Source organism: Callorhinus ursinus, unplaced genomic scaffold (genome assembly GCF_003265705.2).
Source record: "Callorhinus ursinus isolate GAN/ISIS: 27379988/994484 unplaced genomic scaffold, GSC_fseal_2.0 scaffold3, whole genome shotgun sequence".
NCBI classification, from domain to species: Eukaryota; Metazoa; Chordata; class Mammalia; order Carnivora; family Otariidae; genus Callorhinus; species Callorhinus ursinus.
The window spans coordinates 68,413,402-68,437,274 of NW_027397065.1; the positions used below are offsets into that span (position 1 = coordinate 68,413,402).

The 23,873-nt window shown below is 37.4% G+C and overlaps 1 protein-coding gene across 6 annotated transcripts in view; it reads left to right on the forward strand.

The window, feature by feature from the left end:
* Positions 1-23,873, forward strand: part of DROSHA (drosha ribonuclease III) — a 119,847-nt gene that overhangs the window by 55,372 nt on the left and 40,602 nt on the right. For 5 of the 6 annotated variants that reach the window (XM_025867440.2, XM_025867443.2, XM_025867445.2 and 2 more), the window contains 6 exons: positions 3,861-3,985; positions 5,617-5,716; positions 7,169-7,276; positions 18,006-18,113; positions 18,636-18,774; positions 19,135-19,195. In XM_025867440.2, coding sequence (XP_025723225.1) covers positions 3,861-3,985; positions 5,617-5,716; positions 7,169-7,276; positions 18,006-18,113; positions 18,636-18,774; positions 19,135-19,195 — 641 coding nt within the window. The remainder of the gene's footprint in view (positions 1-3,860; positions 3,986-5,616; positions 5,717-7,168; positions 7,277-18,005; positions 18,114-18,635; positions 18,775-19,134; positions 19,196-23,873) is intronic. The other variant, XM_025867442.2, reaches the window with a different exon arrangement.

Sequence of the window (23,873 nt, forward strand, 5' to 3'; positions counted from 1 at the left end):
GAGGGTATGGGCTATGGTGAGCGCTGTGAATTGTGTAAGACTGTTGAATCACAGACCTGTACCTCTGAAACAAATAATACATTATATGTTAAAAAAAATAAAAAAGATAGTAGGAAGGGAAAAATGAAAGGGAGGGAATCGGAGTGGGAGACGAACCATGAGAGACTATGGACTCTGAGAAACAAACTGTGGGTTCTAGAGGGGAGGGGGGTGGGGGGGATGGGTTAGCCTGGTGATGGGTATTAAAGAGGGCACGTATTGAATGGAGCACTGGGTATTATATGCAAACAATGAATCATGGAACACTACATCAAAAACTAATGATGTGAGGTATGGTGATTAATAGAACATAATAAAATTAAAAAACAAAAACAAAAACCAAAATCTTGGCAACAATTCCTAGACCTAAATAACAGGTTGCTCCTGATGAAGGGCATTTAAAATAATTTTATATTAGATTACCTGTGACCAAAATCTTCTCTAGCTTATTAAATTTGAGAGCAGAAGTCAATTTTTTCAGATACTAGGGACCTTTTGACCGTTAAGTGACATTCAAATATTCTTTTAAAAAACTTAAGTGTAAGTTTTTTAACGTGTGAATTTACACAAATCTATTCACTTTGTCACTTGCTTGGATTTGTCAGATGGCTGTATGGGGCTACCCGCTGTGGGGGGTGGGGTGGGGTAACCAGCTTGTTTCAGTTGCTGGCAGGTTTCCTGGTTTTACCGTTGAAACCCCTCTGTCCGGACAAACCAGGCCGCCAGCCAGACTTTGGTTGTAGGCATTATTTTATGACAAAATGATGCTGTTGGCCTCCATGTAGATCAATTCTGTAGCATTTGGCTCTAAAGCAGTTGAGCCAAAGATGCCACCATCTCTTGTTAAGAGTTTAGTTTCTAATTAGGGGCTGCTCTGAGAATTGAGAATAAGCAAGGAGGTTGCTAAAACTCTTATGATTTTACCATCTTTTTACAAACAAACTTTTAGAATAAAAGAAAGTTATTTTGTTAACTGAAGAAGGAACCACCTGTTCACTTCTTCCTGTAAGATTAAAAAAAAATGAGGCTTTCTGTTAAAATTTAAAAATAACCTACATGGACATAATGAGAAGCTTAACCATTTGATTTTTATGTTACCATACCTTCTATTTTAAAGGTGTAGAATTAGAGGAATACATTGGATCAGAGCAAGACAAGGATGCCAACTTCTATTCAACATAGTAGGAGAAGTCCTAGCCAGAGCAATTAGGTAGGGAAAGGAAATGAAAGACATCCAAATTGTAAAGGAAGAAGTAAAACTGTCACTATTTATAGATGATATGACTTTACATATAGAAAACCTTTAAAGATTCCACCAAAAAACTGTTAGAATTAATAAATGAATTCAGTATAGTTGCAGGGTAAAAAAATCAGTACACAAAAATTTGTTGCATTTTTATAAGATACTAATAGTGAACTATCAGAAAAATTAAGAAACAGTCCCATTTATAATTACATCAAAAGAATACGATACCTAGAAATAAATTTAACCAAGGAGATGAAAGTCCTGTACTCTGAAAACCATAAGACATTGATGAAAGAAATTGAAGAAGACACAAATAAATGAAAGGTATTCTGTGCTCATGGATTGGAAGAATTAATACTATTAAAGTGTCCGTATTACTCAAAGCAATCTATGGATTCAGGGCAAACCCTATTAAAATTCTAATGGCATTTTTTGCAGAAATAGGATAAACAATCCTAAAATTTGTACAGAATCACAGAAGATCCGGACTAGCTAAAGCAATCTTGAGAAAGAAGAACAAAACTGGAGACATCATGCTCCCTGATTTCAAACTGTACAACAGAGCTATAGTAATCATGGTATGGCATTGGCCAAAAAAAACCCAAACAGACACAGTGGAACAGAATAGGGAGTCTGGAAATAAACTCATGCATATATGGTAAATTAATTTTTGACCAAAGAGGCAAGAATATACAATGGGGAAAGGACAGTCTCTTCAATTAATGGTGTTGGGAAAACTGGACAGCCACATGTGAAAGAATGAAATTGGACCACTACCTTAGGCCATACACAAAAGTTAATTCAAAATGGATTGAAGACTTGAATGTAAGATCTGAAACCATAAAACTTACAGGAGAAAACATAGGTGGAAGCTTGTTGGCATCGGTCTGGGCAGTGATTTTTTTGTATGTAACTCCACAGGCAAAGAAGTAAACAAATGGAGCTACATCAAACTAAAAAATTTCCATACAGCGAAGAAAGTCATCAACAAAATGAAAAGCCTACCTACTGAATGGGAGAAGATATTTGCATTTCACATATTTAATAAGGAGTTAATATCCAAAACATAGAACTCACATAGCACAATAACAACAACAACAACAACAAAAACAACCAAATAATCCGATTAAAAAAGGACAGAGGATCTGAATAGACATTTTTCCAAAGAAATAAATGGCCAGTAGGCACATGAAAAGATACTCAACATCACTAATTATCAGGAATATGTAAATGAAAACCATGAACTATCACCTCATACCTTTCAAATGACTATTATCAAAACAAGAGATTACAAGTATTGGTGAGGTTGTGGAGAAAAGGGAACTCTTGTGCACTATTGGGAATGTAAATTGGTGCAGCCACTATGGAGAACAGTATAGGAGTTCCTCAAAAAATTGAAAAACATGTTCCGTCAGTTCCACTTTTGGGTATTTTGAAGAAAACAAAAACACTAATTCAAAAAGATATGCACTCCTGTGTTCACTGCAGTATTATTTACAATAGCCAAGATATGGAAGAAATCTAAGTGTTCATCAATAGATGAACGGATACACATACTCACACACACACACACACACACACACACACACACACACTGGAATACTGCTCAGCCTTAAAAAAGAATGAGGTCTTGCCATTTGCAACAACATGGGTAGACCTTGAAAGTATTACCCTAAGTGAAATAAGAAAAAGACAAACACTGTATGATTGAACTTAGGTGTGAAATCTAAAAACAAATGAACAAACAGAGCAAAACCAAACTCAGATACAGAGAACAGATTCGTGGTTGCCAGAAGTGGGCAAAATGAGTGAAGGGGATCAAGAGGTATAAACCTCTAGTTATAAAATAAATGAGTCGTGGGGATATAATGTACAGCAGAGTGCCTATAAGTCAATATTGTGTTGCATATTTGAAAGTTGCTAAGAGAATAGATCTTGAAGGTTCTCATAAGAAAAAATTTTGTAACTTTTATGTGACAGATGCTAACTAGACTTATTGTCGTGATCATTACACAGTGTATACAAATAATCATTATGTCCAGCACCTGAAGCCAATATAATGTTATATGTGAATTACACTGCAATTTCAAAAAAAAAAAAGAAAGGAAAAACAAGATACACAGAGAACTAATGGAAAAAAGGATATAGAGAGGCATCTGTCCACCCTGAATTAGAAGTAAACCATCCATTGGAAATGTGAAATGAAACAGAATAAGCCAGCACACTTCTTCCCCATGATGTGGAATATTTCCCCTGTGCCTTTGGAGAGGTTCAGGAAAAGTTATATCTGACTAGGTGTCCTTTTAAAAGTTTAATTTTTAAAGGTTTCTGTGTGGACTGCAAAAAAGGACAAAATCATTGTTCATTATGCCAAATGGCGTAGACTCATTTACAGGGATGACATTATAGTTTTTATATAGTATAGCTGCTATGATTAACGGGTTTTAAATGACATTTTTCCCTTGGGGGATGAGACTTTCCCAGAAAAAATCCAATTAATTTCTTCATTACTTAGGTTAAAGTCAATACTGAAAGACTTCTTATGGGAATAAATGGCTTTGATTTTTCTCTCTAGAAACCTAGCTCTGTCCGCATTGATCAACTGGATCGTGAACAGTTCAACCCCGATGTGATTACTTTTCCGATTATCGTCCACTTTGGGATACGCCCTGCACAGTTGAGTTATGCAGGAGACCCACAGTAAGATATTTCTCGGTGTTTGTCTTAGCCAATTTCACCTTCTACTAACAGCTGAATTAGCAAAGGAATACCCTTTAGCGGATGTTTTCTTATTAAAAAATTAAGACCTGAAATGAACCATGTTTCCAAATTTAGGTTACCAAATAAAACAAGTTTTGGTAGCTCCTGAAGAATTATTTTCTCTCTTGATTTGACTGCAGGAAATTATTATTCAATAGAGTATCCTTGGCAATTTTGGTCAACATGAGTCCCGTATAGTTTTAACTTTTAAGGAACTTTTCCTTTATTCATCATTATAATATTTATTGCTATTATTATTATTTATTTTTTCAGTGCACTCTAGAGGAAAGTAGCACCATGTTGGTTCCTAGCACTGCCGGATTTATGCAGAATTCTATTTTGGGAGGCATCTTAATAAGAGCTCAAGATCCCATGCAAAGTCAAGGGTTGCATTGTAAGGAGAAGGCATGACTTCTGACTCTTAGAATTGATGTTACTTTCCACATTTAAGTTTTTCCAACTGGCTTGTTAGTGTTTTTCTGGGAGAAGATGAGGATGTGTGGGAATGGAAATAGTACCATTATATTCTTCAGAAGTGTTTGGATTTCCTACCTCGGTAAACAAACAAACAAACAGTTTCCTGACTTAATTTTTTTTTTTAAGGATTCATAATGGGAGAAAAGGGCATGGGAGATTTTCAATTCATAAATACAATTCTGGCTGATACATTAGAAGAGGCTAAAGGGTTTTGTTCTTTTTTTTCCCCCTTTGGATAAAAGTATGAAGCAGTGAACCAGGCACTGTGTAAGTACTTCTTTCTTTCCTCCATTCTCTAAAAAATTGTTACCAAAAAGGAGAAACCCAGCTAAGGCCAAGAAAGGAGCAGTTTCGATATGACAGGAAATTCACTGAAAGTCCCTTCTTGTCACAAATGTTAGTAGAATGTGATAGGCTCTCGTGGACTCTCAGATGGCAGGACTGTGTGCTGCTACAGGACTGCATTTCTCTTCATTCCCAGGACGCTTTACCAGGATCCTTTAGACTGATTATTACATATTTGGCTGCAACAAATATGCTTATTTTTGTCATGGTAAATACAAATTGGTGCACAGCATTTGTCTTTTTCCCTCTCCAGTGGAGAAATGGATACAGCTGTATAGCTTGGGTATTGGCACAAACGGCGTTCTCTTTTCTAATACTCTCCAACTTTTACTTTCAATGTAGGCAGTTCAGAGACCGACCGTGTCCTTGTTAAGTAAGGGGTCTTTCTTTCAACAACATCAGAAAGTACATATTTAAATAAAATCGGTAATGATGAGAAATGATACATGTTTCTGTTGGTTTTTATGTGTCTTTGGAATTCTTTCCAGAGAGATTTGGGCATATATAGTGACACCTCATTTTCAACACAGACGTATAATTACCAACTTAATCACTGGGTTCCAGATGACTCTTGGTCATCCTGCCCCACTGCCCCTAAATCAGATCCTTCCTTAGAATGGTTTGTTGCCATTAAGGATATCCAAAAGAATGTAATTTATGATTCAGCAGGCCTGTTAAAACAGCTGGTTTTATTGCACTTCAGATTCTCCTCCTTTTTGTCTGAGATGTCTGTCTGTCCTTTTCCTTAGGTACCAGAAACTGTGGAAGAGTTACGTGAAACTTCGCCACCTCCTAGCAAATAGTCCCAAAGTTAAACAAACTGACAAACAGAAGCTAGCGCAAAGGGAGGTTAGTATCAAATCCTGTTCTTCCAGGATTAATGATGATGTGCTTCAGATTTATTTCAAGATTATTGCATTACACCATACTTCTAGAATAAGATGGAAAAATACTTCTAAAAAAATCATACTTTTCTTTCCTTATATTAGTATACAGATTGATTTTTTTTTCATCTCTTAGTATCTAAGGGAGCATTACCCCTCCCCCCGCCAGCAAAAGCCCTGTTTCTTAATGGATTCCTACCATTGGGAATAAATATATCTTATTGAAATTTTTCAAATTTTACAATTGCTGGGTCAACCTTTTATCATTAATTAGACTGTACGTAATATAATTTGGGTCTTACTTAAATGTCTTGGTCTTAAGGTCGTAAAAGATTGCCTTCCATATGTCTTCCATATGTCTTTTAGTTTAGTAGGGTAAACTTATTTCATAAGATTTTATAGCCCAAATTTCATATTTTTTATTTATGGGTAGTATTATCCCTGTATTCCAGGATCATTTATGTTTTAGTTCTTAATTCATAATTTTAAGAATAAATGGATTCAGTATCAAATTTTGTGTCATTGAGGTTTTATTTTGCTTTGGGTAGTACAAGAGAGCAAGGCTTTAAAGCTGGGAAAAGTGTTTGAATTCCTCTCACTTCCTGTGACTTGAGCCAGACAGCCTCATTATAAAGAGGGAACCAAGGCTAAGGGAGACTGACTGAAATTTCTCTTGTCGTTGCATCCGGGGAAAAAGGTGGTTGTGTGGACTTCTGAAATACTCCATTTAACTTTCCTCCAATGGTATTTGACCTGTAGTAGCCATTTAATCAATGGTGCAGGCAGTGTGATAATTCCTGTTATTATGAATTCCTGTGAGATTTTTATTGAATAAGTGTGCAAATATAAAATATTTTTTATAATTAATTATTTGAAGAGAGGTTAAAGGGAAGAGTCAGCTCCTGATTATGTCTTGAAAAAGTTTTAAATCATTGTCTTTTTTTAAATAGAATGTACCGTTGCTACAAGAGGTTTTGTAAGGGTTTTGCAAATTAGAAGGCAGCTTTTAGAATTATGTGGGTTGCAGATTAATTTACTGATTGTCTGTCTTAGATGTAAGTGCTTAACATAAGGCTTGATACAAATATAATTTTTACATGCAGATTTTAAGTCCGAAACATCACATTTTGTTTCTTTTATCAGCAAAAGGGTATTTTTTTGTTTAAACTCACCAGAATGGTCGATTTGGTTTAGATTTTTTCTTATCTAGTTACCAGGAAAGGCGGGCTCATACCCAAGGCTTTGACCATCCTGGCCTTCATTTCAAATAAAGTATTGTAATTGGGCATGAAGAGGTTTGAATACCTGAACGAAAGGGTGATGTTGAATGAATCCAGCTTATTTTCTAATGCTTGATGTTTGGCTTAATACTGCTTTACAACTGTCAGGTTACTCATCATAATGAGTTCTTTTCTAGGAAGCACTCCAAAAAATACGACAGAAGAATACAATGAGGCGAGAAGTAACAGTGGAGCTAAGTAGTCAAGGATTTTGGAAAACTGGCATCCGTTCTGACGTCTGTCAGGTGATGATGCCTCTGAGAACACATTTATACCTATATCCCTTTTTCTTTAAAAGGCATCTGCCACTGAAGTTTTCCTAATTCTGTTAAGTCTATAGAACATACTATCTTGTGGCTAAATGGAACACCAACCATAAATTGTTTTCTGTTGTTTCGGTTTTGTTTTTGTGTCAGTTTTCATGTTGTCTTGTTTAGTTGTGTGTGTGTGTGTGTGTGTGTGTGTGTGTGTGTGTGTGTGTGTGTGCGCGCGCGCGCGCGCATATGCACGTGCGCAGTGGTGGGGTGAGTGGGGGGGCAGTTACTTAGTAATGCTAAATTCTGTCTCTGCAGGTTGAGTGAAGGCAAGTGTATTCTTCAAATGAACCTGCCTATGTGCAGCGTATGTGTGGGTGCTTGTCAAAAGAGATACTCCGGGGTGCCTGGGTGGCTCAGTCGTTAAGCGTCTGCCTTCGGCTCAGGTCATGATCCCAGGATCCTGGGATTGAGCCCCGCATCGGGCTTCCCTGCTCCGCGGGAGGCCTGCTACTCCCTCTCCCACTCCCCCTGTTTGTGTTCCCTCTCTCGCTGTGTCTCTCTCTGTCAAATAAATAAAATCTTAAAAGAAAAAAAAAAAAGAGATACTCCAACAGCTCTGCAGGCAGACTCCTGAAGATACTGTGTCCAAACTTTCCAGACTGATGACTCAAACTTACACTGCAGGGAACTAAAGGCATTAATGAACAAAATCAGTATAAATTTCATATTTGAGCCAAATGATAATAGTTTTTCTTTCGGTGAACTAATAGTGGAACATTTCAGCTATATATAACTCCTACTAATAACTATTTTTGTTTTCCCTATGAGTGGATTTTATACCAGATTAGAAACCCCTAAAACCCAGCATATTCTTTGAGTCTTCACTTCATTCTTTTGTTGTGATTAATACTGGTTATGCTCTGTGGGAATTACAATAAAGGCAATGAATACTCAGGCAGGGGTCAGGTAGTGTAGTTTGTCATGTTCAGCCTTTGGGAAGAACACTTAACAGGCTTCCACTCGCTCTGTTTTGATGGTAGTGTGTATGGTGATAAGTTCAAGGTGTCGCGGGTATTTATTTTATCACAATGAGGTGTTTTTTCTTGAAGTCAGTGTTGGCATTTAATTCTTATATTGAACAGTGGGATTTAATCTTATTATTAAAGGTATTGCTAGGTGATTCATTGTGATGTCCAGAGCTACATAGTTTTGTGTTAAGATGGACTGCTATTGATGCCGTGTTACTAGATAGTTTGAGAATAATTTTCTACAGTGGCAGCCAGTTGTGTCTACCAAAGTCTTCAGTTATTTTGCTACCTGACCAATTTTTTTTTTACTGTAAGTATTCAGAAGTGAGTATCTTCTGCTGATTCTTTCTTAGGGCCTTGAAGCTATATTATCCAGTTTTTCTGTTTCTCAAAACCGACATAATGTCATCCTAAGGTAGACAGAAGAACGCTGAGCAGAATGTTCAACAATCTGCTTAAAATCTGCTGTTCTCAGTGATAAGTCAGGGTTGATAGAGACATCATAAATTGTAGAGCATTATTAACTGGAAGGGACCTTAGAGATCTTTCAGTTCAGTGGGTTTTAAACTTGTGTTTTTGTTAATTTTGAACATTTTCTTTTTTTTTTTTTTAAACAAAGCCCTGTAGAGCCCTAATCTGTAAAAAGAAAAAAATAACTGATTGGTGGGTGGTGGCTGTGGAGGGAGTATCTTGTTGTACTTGATTTCCACCCCGTGTAGCAGGTCCTGAGGTAGTTTTGTTGCACTGAACACAATTTTGTTTAAAGCATTGAGCCCTTTTCCCCCTTTCTTTTGGCGAAATGCCTGCATATGGGTGCTGAATAATCTGTTCTACTGCAGTTCTGTGTTCTTCAGCTGTGTCACAAATATCTTACTCTGGCTTCTCAGCTAGGTTAGAAGCAGCCAGAGGACGAGGTTATCATCCCCTTATGTATTATATTTTACATTCTGTTTGGAGATTGGCAGGCAAAAGCACTCAGTTCCTTTGACTAACTGGTCAGAGAAATTGGATCCTGATTAAAACTCCTGCCAAGGTGAATACTCCTTGATCTAATAATAGTCCCCCTCTTCCAAAGACAACTGCCATTTGTTTAGAAGCCATGTTTCTAGTCTCCAGTCCTCCAATTTTTTACAAGTAATGTTGGCCTTATTTAAGTTCTTATCCTAGAATAAATGTTTCTTTTTGTGTGTGTTCCTCAAATAAGATGGCAGGTGGCGTGTAATAATGCAGTTTAAAACATTCAAAATAAAGGCATTTAGTATGTTTGGTAATGAAGACTAAGAATCCGAGAAATAGCAGTTAAATGAATACTTTGAATAATCCTGAAGCCTGTGAACAGATAAACTCATGCTTAATTTTAAGGGGGGAAAAAAAAGCACTTCTCTAAAATCCTCAGGCGGGATAGGGGAAGGATTCTCTATTTGGTAATTCACTGATGTAGAACCTACTGTTCATTAGTAATAATTGCTAGTAGGTTGCTGGCAAAAGCCTTGTGATGTTATCTGGCTGCTGCTGGAGATAAAACTATTGTGATAAATCTAAGGTGGAGAAACCTAAGTACCAGCCTCTCATTCCAGAAGTATGATTTCCCAACCAGAGAAGTTACTAGTGTTTTTATTAGGTTAGAAAATTCTACCTGATGTCCCAACCAGTGTTAGGAGAAATGGAAATCTAGGGCTGAGCCTGGAACTTGTAATTACATGTGAACTAAATGCAGAACTTGAAGTCATATTTAGAGACAAACTATTGAAAGGTTTTTTTTTTTTTTAAAGATTTTATTTATTTATTTCAGAGAGAGGGAATGAGAGATAGAGAGCACGAGAGGGAAGAGGGTCAGAGGGAGAAGCAGACTCCCTGCTGAGCAGGGAGCCTGATGTGGGACTCGATCCCATGACTCCAGGATCATGACCTGAGCCGAAGGCAGTTGCTTAACCAACTGGGCCACCCAGGAGCCCTGAAAGGTTTTTTTCTGTGTTGCTGTTTATTAGAGTGACTTCTAGGTAATATAGGGGGGGAAAAGCAGGAATTAAAACCTGAAACTGAGGCTGAAAAATTCAACAGTATGGCTCAGAAAAGGCAGAAAGGCAGCATGTTGCTACAGGATCCATATTTTAAGAATAGGGTTCTGCCCACTGAGGTTGAATTGGTATCTTTTAGAAGTAGGTACTTGTACCCTCTGCTACAGTAAGGAGGTGGCTCATGGGAATCAATCAACTGAACCATAAGAATGGAAAATGGATAAAGGTGACAAACAGAGACATCAAAAAAGGAGCAAGGAATCTGCTGCCATTATGGTCATCTAACCCACATAAGGCTTATGCTGTATTCGGGGGTACTAACTCCTTGAGAAAACTAAGGCTCAGGACGTGGAGAATTGGTGTTGGTGCTGGAAAGATGAGCTGAGTTGTGGTCTTGGTATTTATACTGAGTAGACACAGGGCTGTATGGGGACTCGTTAATATCTGTGCTGTCTTCCCACAGTGACTCTGGAATGGAAGGGAAGGCTCCCATGCAGTATCACACTAACTGATATTCTCTCTCCATGATCTATCAAGGGGTGACTGAATAGTGAAAAGAAATATCTCTAGGGATTAAGAGGTTTTGGACAACACATTCAAGGAATCATTTTCTAAGTTGGAACTTGGGGTGGAAATGGAGATTTATACCTCTGAGAGACATATGGCTTCACAGTTACTGTTAACAAATTTTTGAACCATGTGAGATACTTGATTTTTTTTTTTTAAACTGGAGATGTAGTGGTTCTTGTAAAGGAAGAGAACAAGATTTTGCTTGAAGGCTAACTGGCCTGATAGAGAGCTGTCAAAATTATATTTTTATTGCAAATTTCCAACATCTACAAGATGAGGCAGAAAAGTGTGGGGAGCACTCTGCTATCCTCACACAGCTTCAGCTGTTACCAGCAGCATCTCTGTAATATCCCAGTCACTGTTCATGTATTCCTGATTATCTTCTAGATATGTTTCAGTCTGCTCAAGTGGCCGTTCAGACAAAGATCCATACATGAGTTGATGTGGTTTAAGTCTCTTTACTCTTTAGATTCTCATTCCATTTTTCCCTTGCAAATTTTTGTTGTTGAAGAAACTGGATCTTGTGTTCTATGGTGTTCCTAAGGTCTAATCTGGGTTTTGCTGATTGCAACTTCAGGATATCATTTAACATGTGCTTCTCTCCCTTATATTTCCTATAAATTATTATAAACTGCTGTCTAATAGAATACCACTGGCCATACGTGGCTACTTAAATTAGAATTAAATGAAATTAAAAATTCGGTTTTTAGTTGTCCGAGCCACATTTCAAGCACTTAATAGACACACTTGGCTAGTGCCTATTATAACAGCAGAGATGCAGAATATTTCCATCATCATAGAAAGTTTGGTTGGATGGCAGTGATCAGATTTAAGTTTATTTTTTTGTACAACTTTTTCACAGGTGGTAGTGTGGTGTCTCTCTCTCTGTGTCTTTTTATAATAAGTGATAATCCAAACATTTAATAGTTCTTTCAGAAAGTAAATTCTGTTATTAGAAATCTGACTTAATCAGACCATTTTTCAGTTGAAGAAATAAGTGTTCAAATTGGAATGTATTTCTCCTCAATCATATACCTCTTTTTAAAAATGAAGTATAGTTGATATAAAATTAAATTAGTTTCAGGTGTACAACACATAGTGATTTAGCAATTACTTACATTACAAAATACCACAATAAGTGTATTGCAGTATTACTGACAGTATTCCCTGCGCTGTACTTTTTATCTCTGTGACTTATTTATTTTATAACAAAGTTTATACCTCTTAATTCCCTTCACCCATTTCATTCATTCCCCCCAACTCCCTTCTCTTTGGCAACCTCCAGTTTGTTTTCTGTATTTATGAGTCTCTTTCACTTTTGTTGTTGTTTGTTAGTTCATTTGTTTTATTTTTTAGATTCTACATATAAGTAAATCATTGAGTTTTTTTGTCTTTCTCTGTCTGGCTTATTCATTTAGCATAATACCCTCTAGATCCATCCATGGTCTCTTTTTTTGTGTGTGTGATGTTATTAGTCACTGGTGAATTATGACCTAGACCCAGGATTTTTTAAGAGCTGCCAAAGTGATATTTTAATTCTGTCTTTATGTATTTATTAGTTAGAATACTTAAAAAAAGAATCTTCCCCTCGGTACTGATCCCATATAGAGACCCCATATAAGACCAAAAAAATTACTCATTTGATTTATTCTGTGATACACGAACAGTAGTCCCAGAATAACAGTATTAATGGCACCACCAACAAAATGATTATGGGAAGTAGTTGTTTGTTTGGGGGTATTCCTTGTCTGTGATTCTCTACAGATATATCACACGAGTCCTACCCACTCAGATTACTGTGTTTTTAGGTCACTTGTGCTTAGACCACAAACTGGTTACACAGTTAGATTAATTTATTTTATTTGACCTTTGATTTTAAATGTTTCTTTTAAAAATTAAATATTGTGGGCGCCTGGGTGGCCCAGTTGGTTAAGCGACTGCCTTCGGCTCAGGTCATGATCCTGGAGTCCCGGGATCGAGTCCCACATCGGGCTCCCTGCTCAGCAGGGAGTCTGCTTCTCCCTCTGACCCTCTTCCCTCTTGTGCTCTCTCTCTCTCTCTCTGTCATTCTCTCTCTCAAATAAATAAAATCTTTAAAAAAATAAAAAATAAAAATTAAATATTGTTTTATAAATCTGTAAAATATTTACCATAATTCCAAACTCAGGTTTACAAAGCCAAGTCTGTTTTTGAAAATCTAATTTGTTTCTCTTGCTTCTACCCCATTCTTGCCACCCCGAACCCCTAAGGGTAGCCATCTTTTAGAAATGATTAATTTTCCTTTTAATACAAGCAAACACACACACACGTTCTTGTTTGGCCTCCCTTCTATCAAACTGTTTTTTGTTATGTGGTCACTATGAGGTCCATTTTCTTTGCTTTTTTATTTTCGTTTTATATCTCTTCATATTTAGGGAGGTTTATAATTCTGTTCTAACAGTTATCTTTATATTAACACCTTTGTAATCTAATGAAACTTCTCCCTCCGCTATGTGTGTGTGTGTCCCATTGTCCATTACTGAAAATGACTACTGTTTACTATTGTGCTCCTTTCATCCAGCGTCTAATTTGAAGTGATTATCCTTTTGCGGCAAGTTAGTATCTATGAGATACACAACAGCCTCATCCCTACTCTTCATGGACTTGACATTCTCCCCTCATTTTCTGATAGTTGTATAATCTGTAGAGTATTAGGCATTTTCTATAATATTGACTCACTTATGATTATCTGCAGGTAAAAATATACTTGAAGGTAATTGCTAGTTTATATGGCAGTATTTATCCCACCACCTCCCTTTATTTTTGATTGAGCTCATTTCTGGCAGATACCTTAAGAGGGGCTTATTAAAACCGATCCTTGAGGTCCTGCATGTTCCTAACCATTTGACTTTAAATATAAAGGCCATTTAAACTGGATATAAAATTTGTGGTTTATGTTTTCTTTCTTCAACATCTTAAATACGTTCTCATTGTTTTCTGACAGCATTGCTGTCAGCCTTTTTTGGTTAAATTTTTCATATATACCGTGTACCCATTCAATATGTACTTTCAGGCCGTCTTTTATCTCAGAAATATTTCCTTGAATTACACATTTCACGATTCTGTCTTGTTTTGGTTTTCGTTAAGGATTCCCTTTATATGCATCATGTATCTTCTTTGCTTGTTTCCTGTATCTGTCATACTCTCTTGATTTTTTATTTCTCTAAAATTTTTCCTTTTCCTGTCTTTTATTTCTCAAAGCACTCTCCGTGGTTAATTTGCTGTTGTCTTCATTCTCTTTAGTCTCTGTTCTTAAAATGATTATTTCCTTTTATGTCTTTTCCCTGAGTTTTGTCACTTTTCAAATCTTCCTTTCATCCAGTCATTTCATTTCTGAATTACTCTAATATTTATTTGTAGTTTTCTTTTATAGCTCCTGTTGCTTTCTTGATTTTGTTTACCTTGTTTTGAAATATTAGGTCACAGCTTTCATCTGTTTTGTTGGCATGTTTTTCTGGCTTTTTTTTTAATTATCTGAGGAATCTTATTCTATTCCTTTTCTCTATTTTCTGATAAAATCCTTGGGTGGATTTGATCATGATTCTTTTCTGTTGCTCTTCAAGTTAAATAATGTTAAATAAGTAAAGTGAAATATTTTCCTGTACTTTTAGGAAGGAGGTATAAGCCAACTTAGCCCCTCCTTCTGCAAAGTGATAAAAAAAAATGGCCTTATAATACCCGAGACCTGCCCCCACTGCTTCCTTTCCCTATTTTTATCTGGATTCTCTCTTTCTTTTGCCCTTTATTGTTCCTCTCCTGCTAAATGTGGCTTTTACCCCCAGCATTTTCTTCACACCATGGGGCTTTACCCTGGAAGGGAAGTTCAGTTTTTCATGGAGCATTGATGGGGCCTCGGCATTCTTGCGCCATTACGCTGTCCTCTCGTACTCACCCAGTAGATTGGACTCTGCAGAGCCCTCTCCAGTTTTGATCACATTTTCGATGAATATATGTTAATTTGGGGTTTCTTGCATTCTCGGGGCTGTCAGAAGCCCTGCTGAGCTCTCTGTCTTTTTTCTCTCACAGATGCTGAGACCTCTTAGGTCTTTGTCTTATTTAGACATTCATGGGGGTATCTTGTTGTCTAGTTTTTATTGTTCATATTGTTTATAGGTCTGTTTTGCTATTCTAGTTGCTCAGTTTTTATGAGAGAATTTAAATAGCTTCAAAACCTACACATACAGCCATTTCCGTACAATCTTGAAAGGAGCTTTTTTTAATGAAAACGTTCGCCATACCTGAATTGGCAGGTTGGGGGGAGATGCTCGTTGATTACATGTATTTCAACATTGCAAAGATTGAGAATTTAAAAAAACTGAGCTTGAGCTATGGGTCCCTGGGTGGCTCAGTTGGTTAAATGTCTGCCTTCGGCTCAGGTCATGATCCCAGGGTCCTGGGATCTAGCCCCACATTGGGCTCCCTGCTCTGCGGGGAGCCTGCTTCTCCCTTTATCTCTGCCTGCTGCTTGGCCTACTTGTGTTCTCTCTCCCTGTCAAATAAATAAATAAAATCTTAAAAAAATTAAAAATCTGAGCTAGAGATTTAAGTCTTATAGATAACATTGAGACTTTGTTGTCTGTGTTACAAGATGGACATGGGTCATATATACCTTTTAGTGGTATTCACAAGAAATAGACTTACCTGGAAAGAGAAACTGGTTCTTTTTGGAGCAGGTTTAGAGGACATAGTGTAGGGACTCAAAGCTGTTTCACATGCTTGAGGGTTAAAGGAAATAAGACTTAGATTAACAAAGAGAAGATGTGGAAACGTTACTGTTACATGTATTTTGTTTGTCTCTAGGGATACAGCTAGGTTCAAAGGGATAAACCTTCAAAAGAGTGATTTAGGCTAAATGTTAATTAGTACTCATCAGAGTACCCTAAAGAGGGTGTTCTTTCCTTTTTTAAAAAAAAAAAGTTATTAAGGGGGCACCTGGGTGGCTCAGTTGGTTAGGTATCTGCCCTCAGCTCAGGCTGTGATCCCAGGGTCCTGGAATGGAGCCCTGCGTTGGGCGCCCTGCTCGGTGGGGAGTCTGCTTCTCCCTCTGCCTCTCCCCACCACTCCTGCTCTCTCTCTCTCAAATAAAAAATCTTAAAAAAATTTATTAAGTATAGTTGACATACAATGTTATATTAATTTTAGCTGCACAACATAGTGATTCAACACTTCTCTATATATTACGTAGTGCTCACCATGGTAAGTGTAGTCACCATCTGTCGCCATACACTATTACAACATTATTGACTATATTTCTAATTCCTTCCTTTTCATCACTGTGACTTACATATTTTATAACTGAAAGTTTGTACCTTTTAATCTCTTTTACCTATTTTATCTGTTCACACTCCCCTTCCCTCTGACAACCACCAGTTTGTTCTCTGTATTGTTTGTTTGTTTTATTTTGTTTATTCATTTCTGTTTTTTGTTTGTTTTGTTTTTTAGATTTTACATATAAGTGAGATCATGTGGTATTTGTCTTTCTCTGATTGACTTATTTCACTTAGCGTAAAACCTGAAGAGGGTGTCATTTTCTTGACAGGTGATGATCCATCCCTCCCTGGAGGTATTAAAAAAATGCACAATTCACCAGTTTGGTTCATACTTCAGAAAGATAGGTGCACTGCGTAGTCTTCATGACCCTTCTACCTTGAGTTTTTAGCATCAACTCCCTTGAGCTTTCTGCAATTTAAATGCTTGGAAAGTGATATTATACTTTGGCTACACATTTTATTTCCGTATTACTGTGTTTTTTAATGCAGCACTTATAAAAACGAAGTGGACAAAATGCCAGTAATTCAGATCATAATGGCATATCTCTGGGAAGCTCTTGAGGGCAAAGAGCATGTCCTTACTGTTTTTCTCTTCCACAGCTGTGGTAAGCCTTGTGCATAGAGGTGCTCAATATGTATTTATTGAATTGAACTGGAAAGAAGGACTTCCTATTGATTGGAATTCCTACTTGGGAGCACGCATTTTTCCTTATAAGTTAATATGGGAAACATACCTGCCGTTTCAAACAAATCCATTTTCTTGTATTTTTAAACAATGCCATCTGAAAACATTTCAAAGACTAAAATTATATAAAGCATATGTCAGTCATTCTGTGGGCTGTGCCCAGCCTCTAGTTTGTGATGAATAAGAATGATTCCTTCTTTCTCTTGAGTTCTAGGGAAGTGTAATTAAAAAAAAGAAAAAGCTATGCCTTTTATGAAATTATCTCCCAATAAGGAATCTTTAGCCAAGTGGAAAGTGATTGAAACAAAAGTAAAAGTTCTGTGTCCTCAGGTGACTTAACTGTATTGGTGGTTTTATGAAAGTTGTCCTTGGAATATTAGATCATTAAGTATTAAGCCTAGAATGGCCTTTTGAGATCATCTGGCTGAGAAGTTCTTACCTGGAGGATAGTGATGGGTTTTTAGGGGTCTATGAACCCATTAAAATTGCATACAGTTTTTTGCATGTTTGTGCACATAGGCATTTTTGTGGGAAAAAAATAATTTTCCTTAGATTCTCAAAAATGTCTTGACCCTGACAGAGTTTCAGAATTTGAGTTCTAGTCCGTTCTCTTAGCATTAAAGATAGACAAGGAGGCACAGAAATTCTGCTGGCTGCGTTGAGGTTACCCTGCTGAGTGCTGATGAAGCAGGGCTGTTCCTACTTGAGTGAGGGCTAAGAGGCCTTGTACTAAGCAGTTTTTTGTATTTGCTCATTTAATCCTTTTAACCACCACCCCTCCTTGGAAGTAGCTCTCTTGATTATTTCCATTCTGTAGGTGAGGAAACAGAGAGAGAGGTCAAATAACTACCCTGCCAAGTTCCACAGTGTATGAGTGAAGCAGGAATCAGACCCAGGCATTGTGATTCCAGAGACTATACCCTTAGCAACTATAGTTAACCATCCCTCAAGAGGGGATTTGCAAGGATGCCACGTGGCCAGTAAACTGTTTCAAGACTTTGGCAGTTGAAATTTGGGAGGGGAAAAATGGTTCTCATTTGTTGTAAAATAAATGAAGCATTATTGTAAGTTTTTATAGAGGTGAACATATTGAAATTTTTTTCGTAGCATGCAATGATGTTGCCTGTTTTGACCCATCATATCCGCTACCACCAATGTCTAATGCATCTAGACAAGTTGATAGGATATACTTTCCAAGATCGTTGTCTATTACAGGTAAGAATTACTCTCCTGTACACTCACATAATAGCAAAATAGGAATAATTCATCTTGCAGGTTACAAATGGAACATTGAGATTCTCCATTCTGCGAGATGATGAGGATGTTTAGTAACACAGCTCTCTCCATTACTCTATTCTGGTTGCCACTTTCAAACACTTAGTTTCTCACTTTTTATTTATTTATTTATTTTTGACACTGTCCCTAAAGAAGTAGACTAAAGCTAAAATTTGCCTGTCAAACCTGAGTCCCTTCTTTAAGCCTTACCTTCTTTATGGCTTTTCTTTCCAGGTGATGACTATTCTAATTCTCCTTTGAAACGTGGAAAATGTGGATTTTTAGGTTTCTTTTTAGAAAAGGGCTTGCACCAGAGCTCTGGAAATTTGACCCTGGAGAAGATAAGATGGAAAGATCAGGGCAAATTTGACTGGATAGATAGATCTCTTTCCTATTTCGTTTGAGTACTTGGTACTTCTATGCTGGATTTTTAACACTAAATTTATTTTGTTGAAATTTTAGCTGGCCATGACTCATCCGAGTCATCACTTAAATTTTGGAATGAATCCTGATCATGCCAGAAATTCTTTGTCTAACTGTGGAATTCGGCAGCCCAAATATGGAGATAGAAAAGTTCACCACATGCATATGAGGAAAAAAGGTATGTTTGGATTCTACTCTTGTGTTTTGGCTTGTGATCCCTATTGTAAATTAAATCCTCACCAGGAAGAGTTTCCTGGTGACTCTTGTATACTCTCATTTTGTAGTGCTTTCTGACCCATACATAACAGCATTTACTTTGAGCATTATTGTAAGGATGGATGAATTTTTTTTAGGACAATTTTTTGCTCCTATCAAGCGTTTTAAGTAACTAAGTTGATCAAACTTGTAGATATGCAGAAGATATCAAACCTTTTGAAATCAAATTGGGGTAAGATACATAATTGTCTTTCTACGTATCGTGTCGTGATCCTAGAATGTTTCTAACAGTATTTCCTTGTTTATTATTTTTTTTAAATAGGAATTAACACCTTAATAAATATTATGTCACGCCTTGGCCAAGATGACCCAACTCCCTCAAGGTAAAGTAGCTTTTGTTAATAACAGCTTTATTGAGATATCATTCATGTATCATACAAGTCAGTGACTTAAAGTGTAGTATTCAGTGGTTTTTAGAATGTTCACAGAGTGGTGCAGTCATGATCACTACTTAATTTTAGAATGTTTTCAGCATCCCCAAAAGAACCCCATACTCTCCATTTCCCCTCAGTCTGCCCAGCCCAAGACAACCACTATTCTACTTTCAGTCTGCTTTCAATCTTCATGGATTTGCCTATTCTGAACATTTTGTATAATGCTATCATACAATATGTGGTCCTTTGTGACCGACTTTTTTTTTTTTTTAAAGATTTTATTTATTTGAGAGAGAGAATGACAGAGAGAGAGAGAGAGCACATGAGAGGGGGTAGGGTCAGAGCGAGAAGCAGACTCCCTGCTTCTCCCGATGCGGGACTTGATCCTGGGACTCCAGGATCATGACCTGAGCCGAAGGCAGTCGCCTAACCAACTGAGCCACCCAGGTGCCCCACAACCGACTTTTTAAAATTATTGATTTATAATTTTTATATATTCCAGATAGAAGTTTATCAGATACAAATTTGCAAACATTTTTTCTCATTCTGTGGATTGTTTCTTCATTCCTTTGAAGATATCCTTCAAAATAGGAGGAAAAAAAATTTTTTTTTAAAGATTTTATTTATTTGACAGAGAGAGAGAGAGAGTGAGAGCAGGAACACAAGCAGGGGGAGTGGGAGAGGGAGAAGCAGGCTCCCCGCTAAGCAGGGAGCCTGACGTGGAGCTCGATCCCAGGACCCTGGGATCATGACCTGAGCCAAAGGCAGATGCCTAACATCTGAGCCATCCAGGCGCCCCAAAACAGAAAAATTTTGATGAAGTCCAGGTTATCTATTACTTGTGTTGCTTGTGCTTTTGTTGTCATGTCTAAGAAACCGTTGCCTAATATAAAATCACAAAGATTTACATCTTGTTTCTTTTAAGAGTTCTATAGTTTTTTCTCTTACATGGAGATCTTTGGTCTATTTTGAGTTAATTTTTGTTAATGGTGTGGTGTAGGGGTCCAGCTGCATTCTTTTGCTGTGGATATCTAGTTGTGCCATCATTGTTTGTTGAAAAGACGAATCTTTCTCCACTAAATTGTTTTGGCACCCTTGTTGAAAATTAATTGATGGTATATGTGAGGATTATTTTTGGACTCTTAGTTCTATTCCACTGATCTGTATGTCTGTCCTTATGCCAGTACCATACTGTCTTGATTACTGTAGCTTTGTAATAAGTTTTAAGAATAAGAAATGCAAGATCTCCAGCTTTCTTTTTTTATTTTTTCCCCAAGATTATTTTGGCTATTTTGGACCCATTACATTTCTGCATGAAATTTTGGATTAGCTTATCAATTTTTGCAAAGAAGCCAGCTGGGACTTTGATAGGGATTGTGTTGAATCTGTAGATCAATTTGTGAGCAATTGCCATCTTAATATTAAGTTTCTGAACTTTTAATATCTACAGTTATTTAAGTCATCTTTAATTTATTCCAATAGTATTTTATAGTTTTACTATGAGTACATTTTGTATATCTTTTGCTGAATTCATTCCTAAGTTTTTTTTTGATGCTATTATAAATGGGATTGTTTTCTTAATTTCATTTTTCATTGATTTTTCATATGATTTTTCATTTTTGGATTGTTCATTACCTGTATAGAGAAATAGAATTGATTTTTGTATATTGATCTTGTATCTCAATCTTGATGAGCTCCTTTGTTAGCTCTAATAGTTTTTTAGTGGATTGCTTAAGATTTTTTTGTGTATATGATCACATTACCTGCCAATAGAGGTAGTTTTACTTTCTCCTTTCCAGTCTGGGTGTCTTTTATTTCATTCTCTTAACATAGTTGCCCTGGTTAGGGCTTCCAGTATAATACTGAATAGAAGTGGTAAGAGTGGATCTTTGTCTTCTTCCTAAAATTTTTAGGGGAAAGCATTCTTTCGCATTGAGAATGATGTTAGCTGTGGGTTTTTCATAGACGTCTTTTATCAGGTTGAAGAAGTTCCCTTCTGTTCCTAGTTTGCTGAATGTTTTTTTATGAAAATGTGTAGAATTTTGTTAAATGCTTTTTTTGTGTCTATTGAGATGATCATCTGTTTTTGTTTTTTTTTTATCATTTATCCTATTCATATGGTATATTATGTTCATTGATTTTTGGATGTTGAACCAACCTTGCTTTCCTGGGATACATCTCACTTAGTTTTGCTTTTTATATGCTATGAACTTAGTCTGCTAGTATTGTGTTGGGGATTTTTGTGTCTATATTCATAAGTTATTGGTCTGTAGTTTTCCTTTTCTGTGATGTTTTGTATGGTTTTTTTATTAGGATAATACTGGTCTTACCTAATGGGTTGGAGATACCCTCATATATTAACATTTGTGTGGCCTTGAGCCCCTGAAGAATCTGGGAAGGAAGTGGACTGGTTCTAAACTCATTAACAACCATGGAAAACTGAATAGAAGCAAGGCTAATGAAGCTCTGATGTTGCCCTCAGGAGGCTTATCTGTGTGTGTGAAACACAGCAGGTTACAGTTTTAAGGCCAGTAGAGGAGATTGCTGGAGGGCATGTTTCTTTTTTAACCGGGCAGTTGAAAAGTTGAATAGTCAGGCTTGTCCCTCTTGGGTTCCAGGCTTAGATGGATTAAAGGTGGGTTGAGCGGGGTTAGAAGTGACAGAGGTGAGAGTTGCTGCAGCTCATAACTGGTGTCCATGGCCAAGAGAATGACCAGCCATAGCTAGCATAGCTTTCTTTTCTACCTTTTTTTCATCTGTAATTTTTCTCTTTAAATTGGCTTGTCTTGAGTTGCTCTTTTGAAATTATCATAGACCATCGTATCTTCCTCTTCAATCAAGAGGTAAAAAGAAAGGCAGGATGAAACTTTAAAATGCCTGTTTGAAGATGTATGCCTTACTATGGTATTCTGTGAGAGTCTAAGATCAGAAAAGAGCTAATTAAAAGAGCCCTTAATCATACCCTCAGGAACAGTGTGGCCATGGTTTCATTTTACCCTGCTATCTTATAGAGTCTCCAGTTGACCAGTTCTGTATTTTAATAAGTGGAACCCTGAGTTCCCTGCAGCCCCGTTAGCAAGGCTACGCATGCCCTACACGTGTACTTTTCAGTGATGAAAGCATGAGCTTAAATTATCTTTGTCTCATCCATCCCAACTAGAGTTGTGGTATATAAACTGTCTCTTGATAGCGCTGTTCAGATGTCATGATTTAGGTTTTCTTTTGCTCTGTCCCAAAGAGATGGCTTTCTTACTGTGGCAGAAGGAATTATATCTGAGAAACTGTGTTCTTTTTGAATTCACCATATTGAAAATGATAGCGCATAAACAAATATGCGCTTGTCCTTTGCTGCTTGTGTTGAGAGCCTCTGGCCGTGTACCTGATCTTACTGCTGATGGCAGAGTTGAGCCCACATTTCTGTTCAGGAAGAGCCTCCTCGATTCTTCGATGGCTAGCTCTGCTGTTGACTGCAGCCGTCCAGCAGTCCCACCTGTGCCCAGCTGTGGGAGCTGTACCTAAGACTCTTCATACAAATTCAATTTGACAGAACATTTATCTAGTGCTTTTTGAGTTTGAGGCAGTTTATAGGTCTTTTAGAGGAATTTAAGGCAAGTAAGACAAAGCCCCCTACTCACCAGGATGTGTGACCACCTCAGGTGGGATAAGAGTGCTGTAAACATAAATAACTTAATGTACGGGGTCCTCTGCCAAGTGCTTCAGTGAAGGTCAAAAACAGAACATACATAATCTGCTGTGGGGCTGAGGACTGCTCTGGTGGTGGTTTAGGGATTATAGGTCAGTTTTATATTGTATACTTCAGTAATTGAATTCACTTGAAGTGATTTGCCCTCTCCCTTCTTTGTCTCTTAGTTTGCTATTATACAATGGGATGCAATTATTCCTCCTTGGAAGTGTTTGTAGATCTGTGAAACAAACACTATCAGATTGCAAGTGTCGGTGGTTGTATCTCCTCTCAAGCAAGCTTGCTCAGAACTTCAGACTTGAGAAAATAAGGAGGGAGTGAGCTACTAATGGAAGTGGGAATGTGGAGGAGCAAGGCAGGCAAGAGAGAGGACTGAGGGGAGGGGCTTTTGACCGAATTTTTTTCCTGGTCCTCCTGGAAACCACTCCTCACACCCCTGCCCATCCTGCTCTAGAGTTAGTGACCACATTTTGCCAGTTCTACCTTCATACTGCCTCTGCATTCAGTCATCTTGCTATTTCTGGAGCCTAGATTCTAGTTTCTAGCTCTAACCTGCTTGAAAGCTTTGAGTAATGTCTTATCATCTACTGGATAAGCCCAAACCTCCCCATCTGAATCTAGCAACCGAGACCTGGCCCCAGGCCTCTTTTCCAGGCACGTCTTGCTTTTCCCTGTGGCTGCGTACATGCCAGTACCACTGAGGTACTGATTGTGCTATCAGGCTCACTCTCTCCCTTCCTCAAGCGCCAACAGTCATTGTACATCTCCCCCTGGAATGCCCTGGAACCCTGTTTTATGGCCTGATTTTCTTTACTGTAAGCATCTTGAGGGTTCTGTGGTCAGACTCTTTCCTTTTCTTTCTTTCTTTCTTTCTTTCTTCTTTCTTTCTTTCTTTCTTTCTTTCTTTCTTTCTTTCTTTCTTTC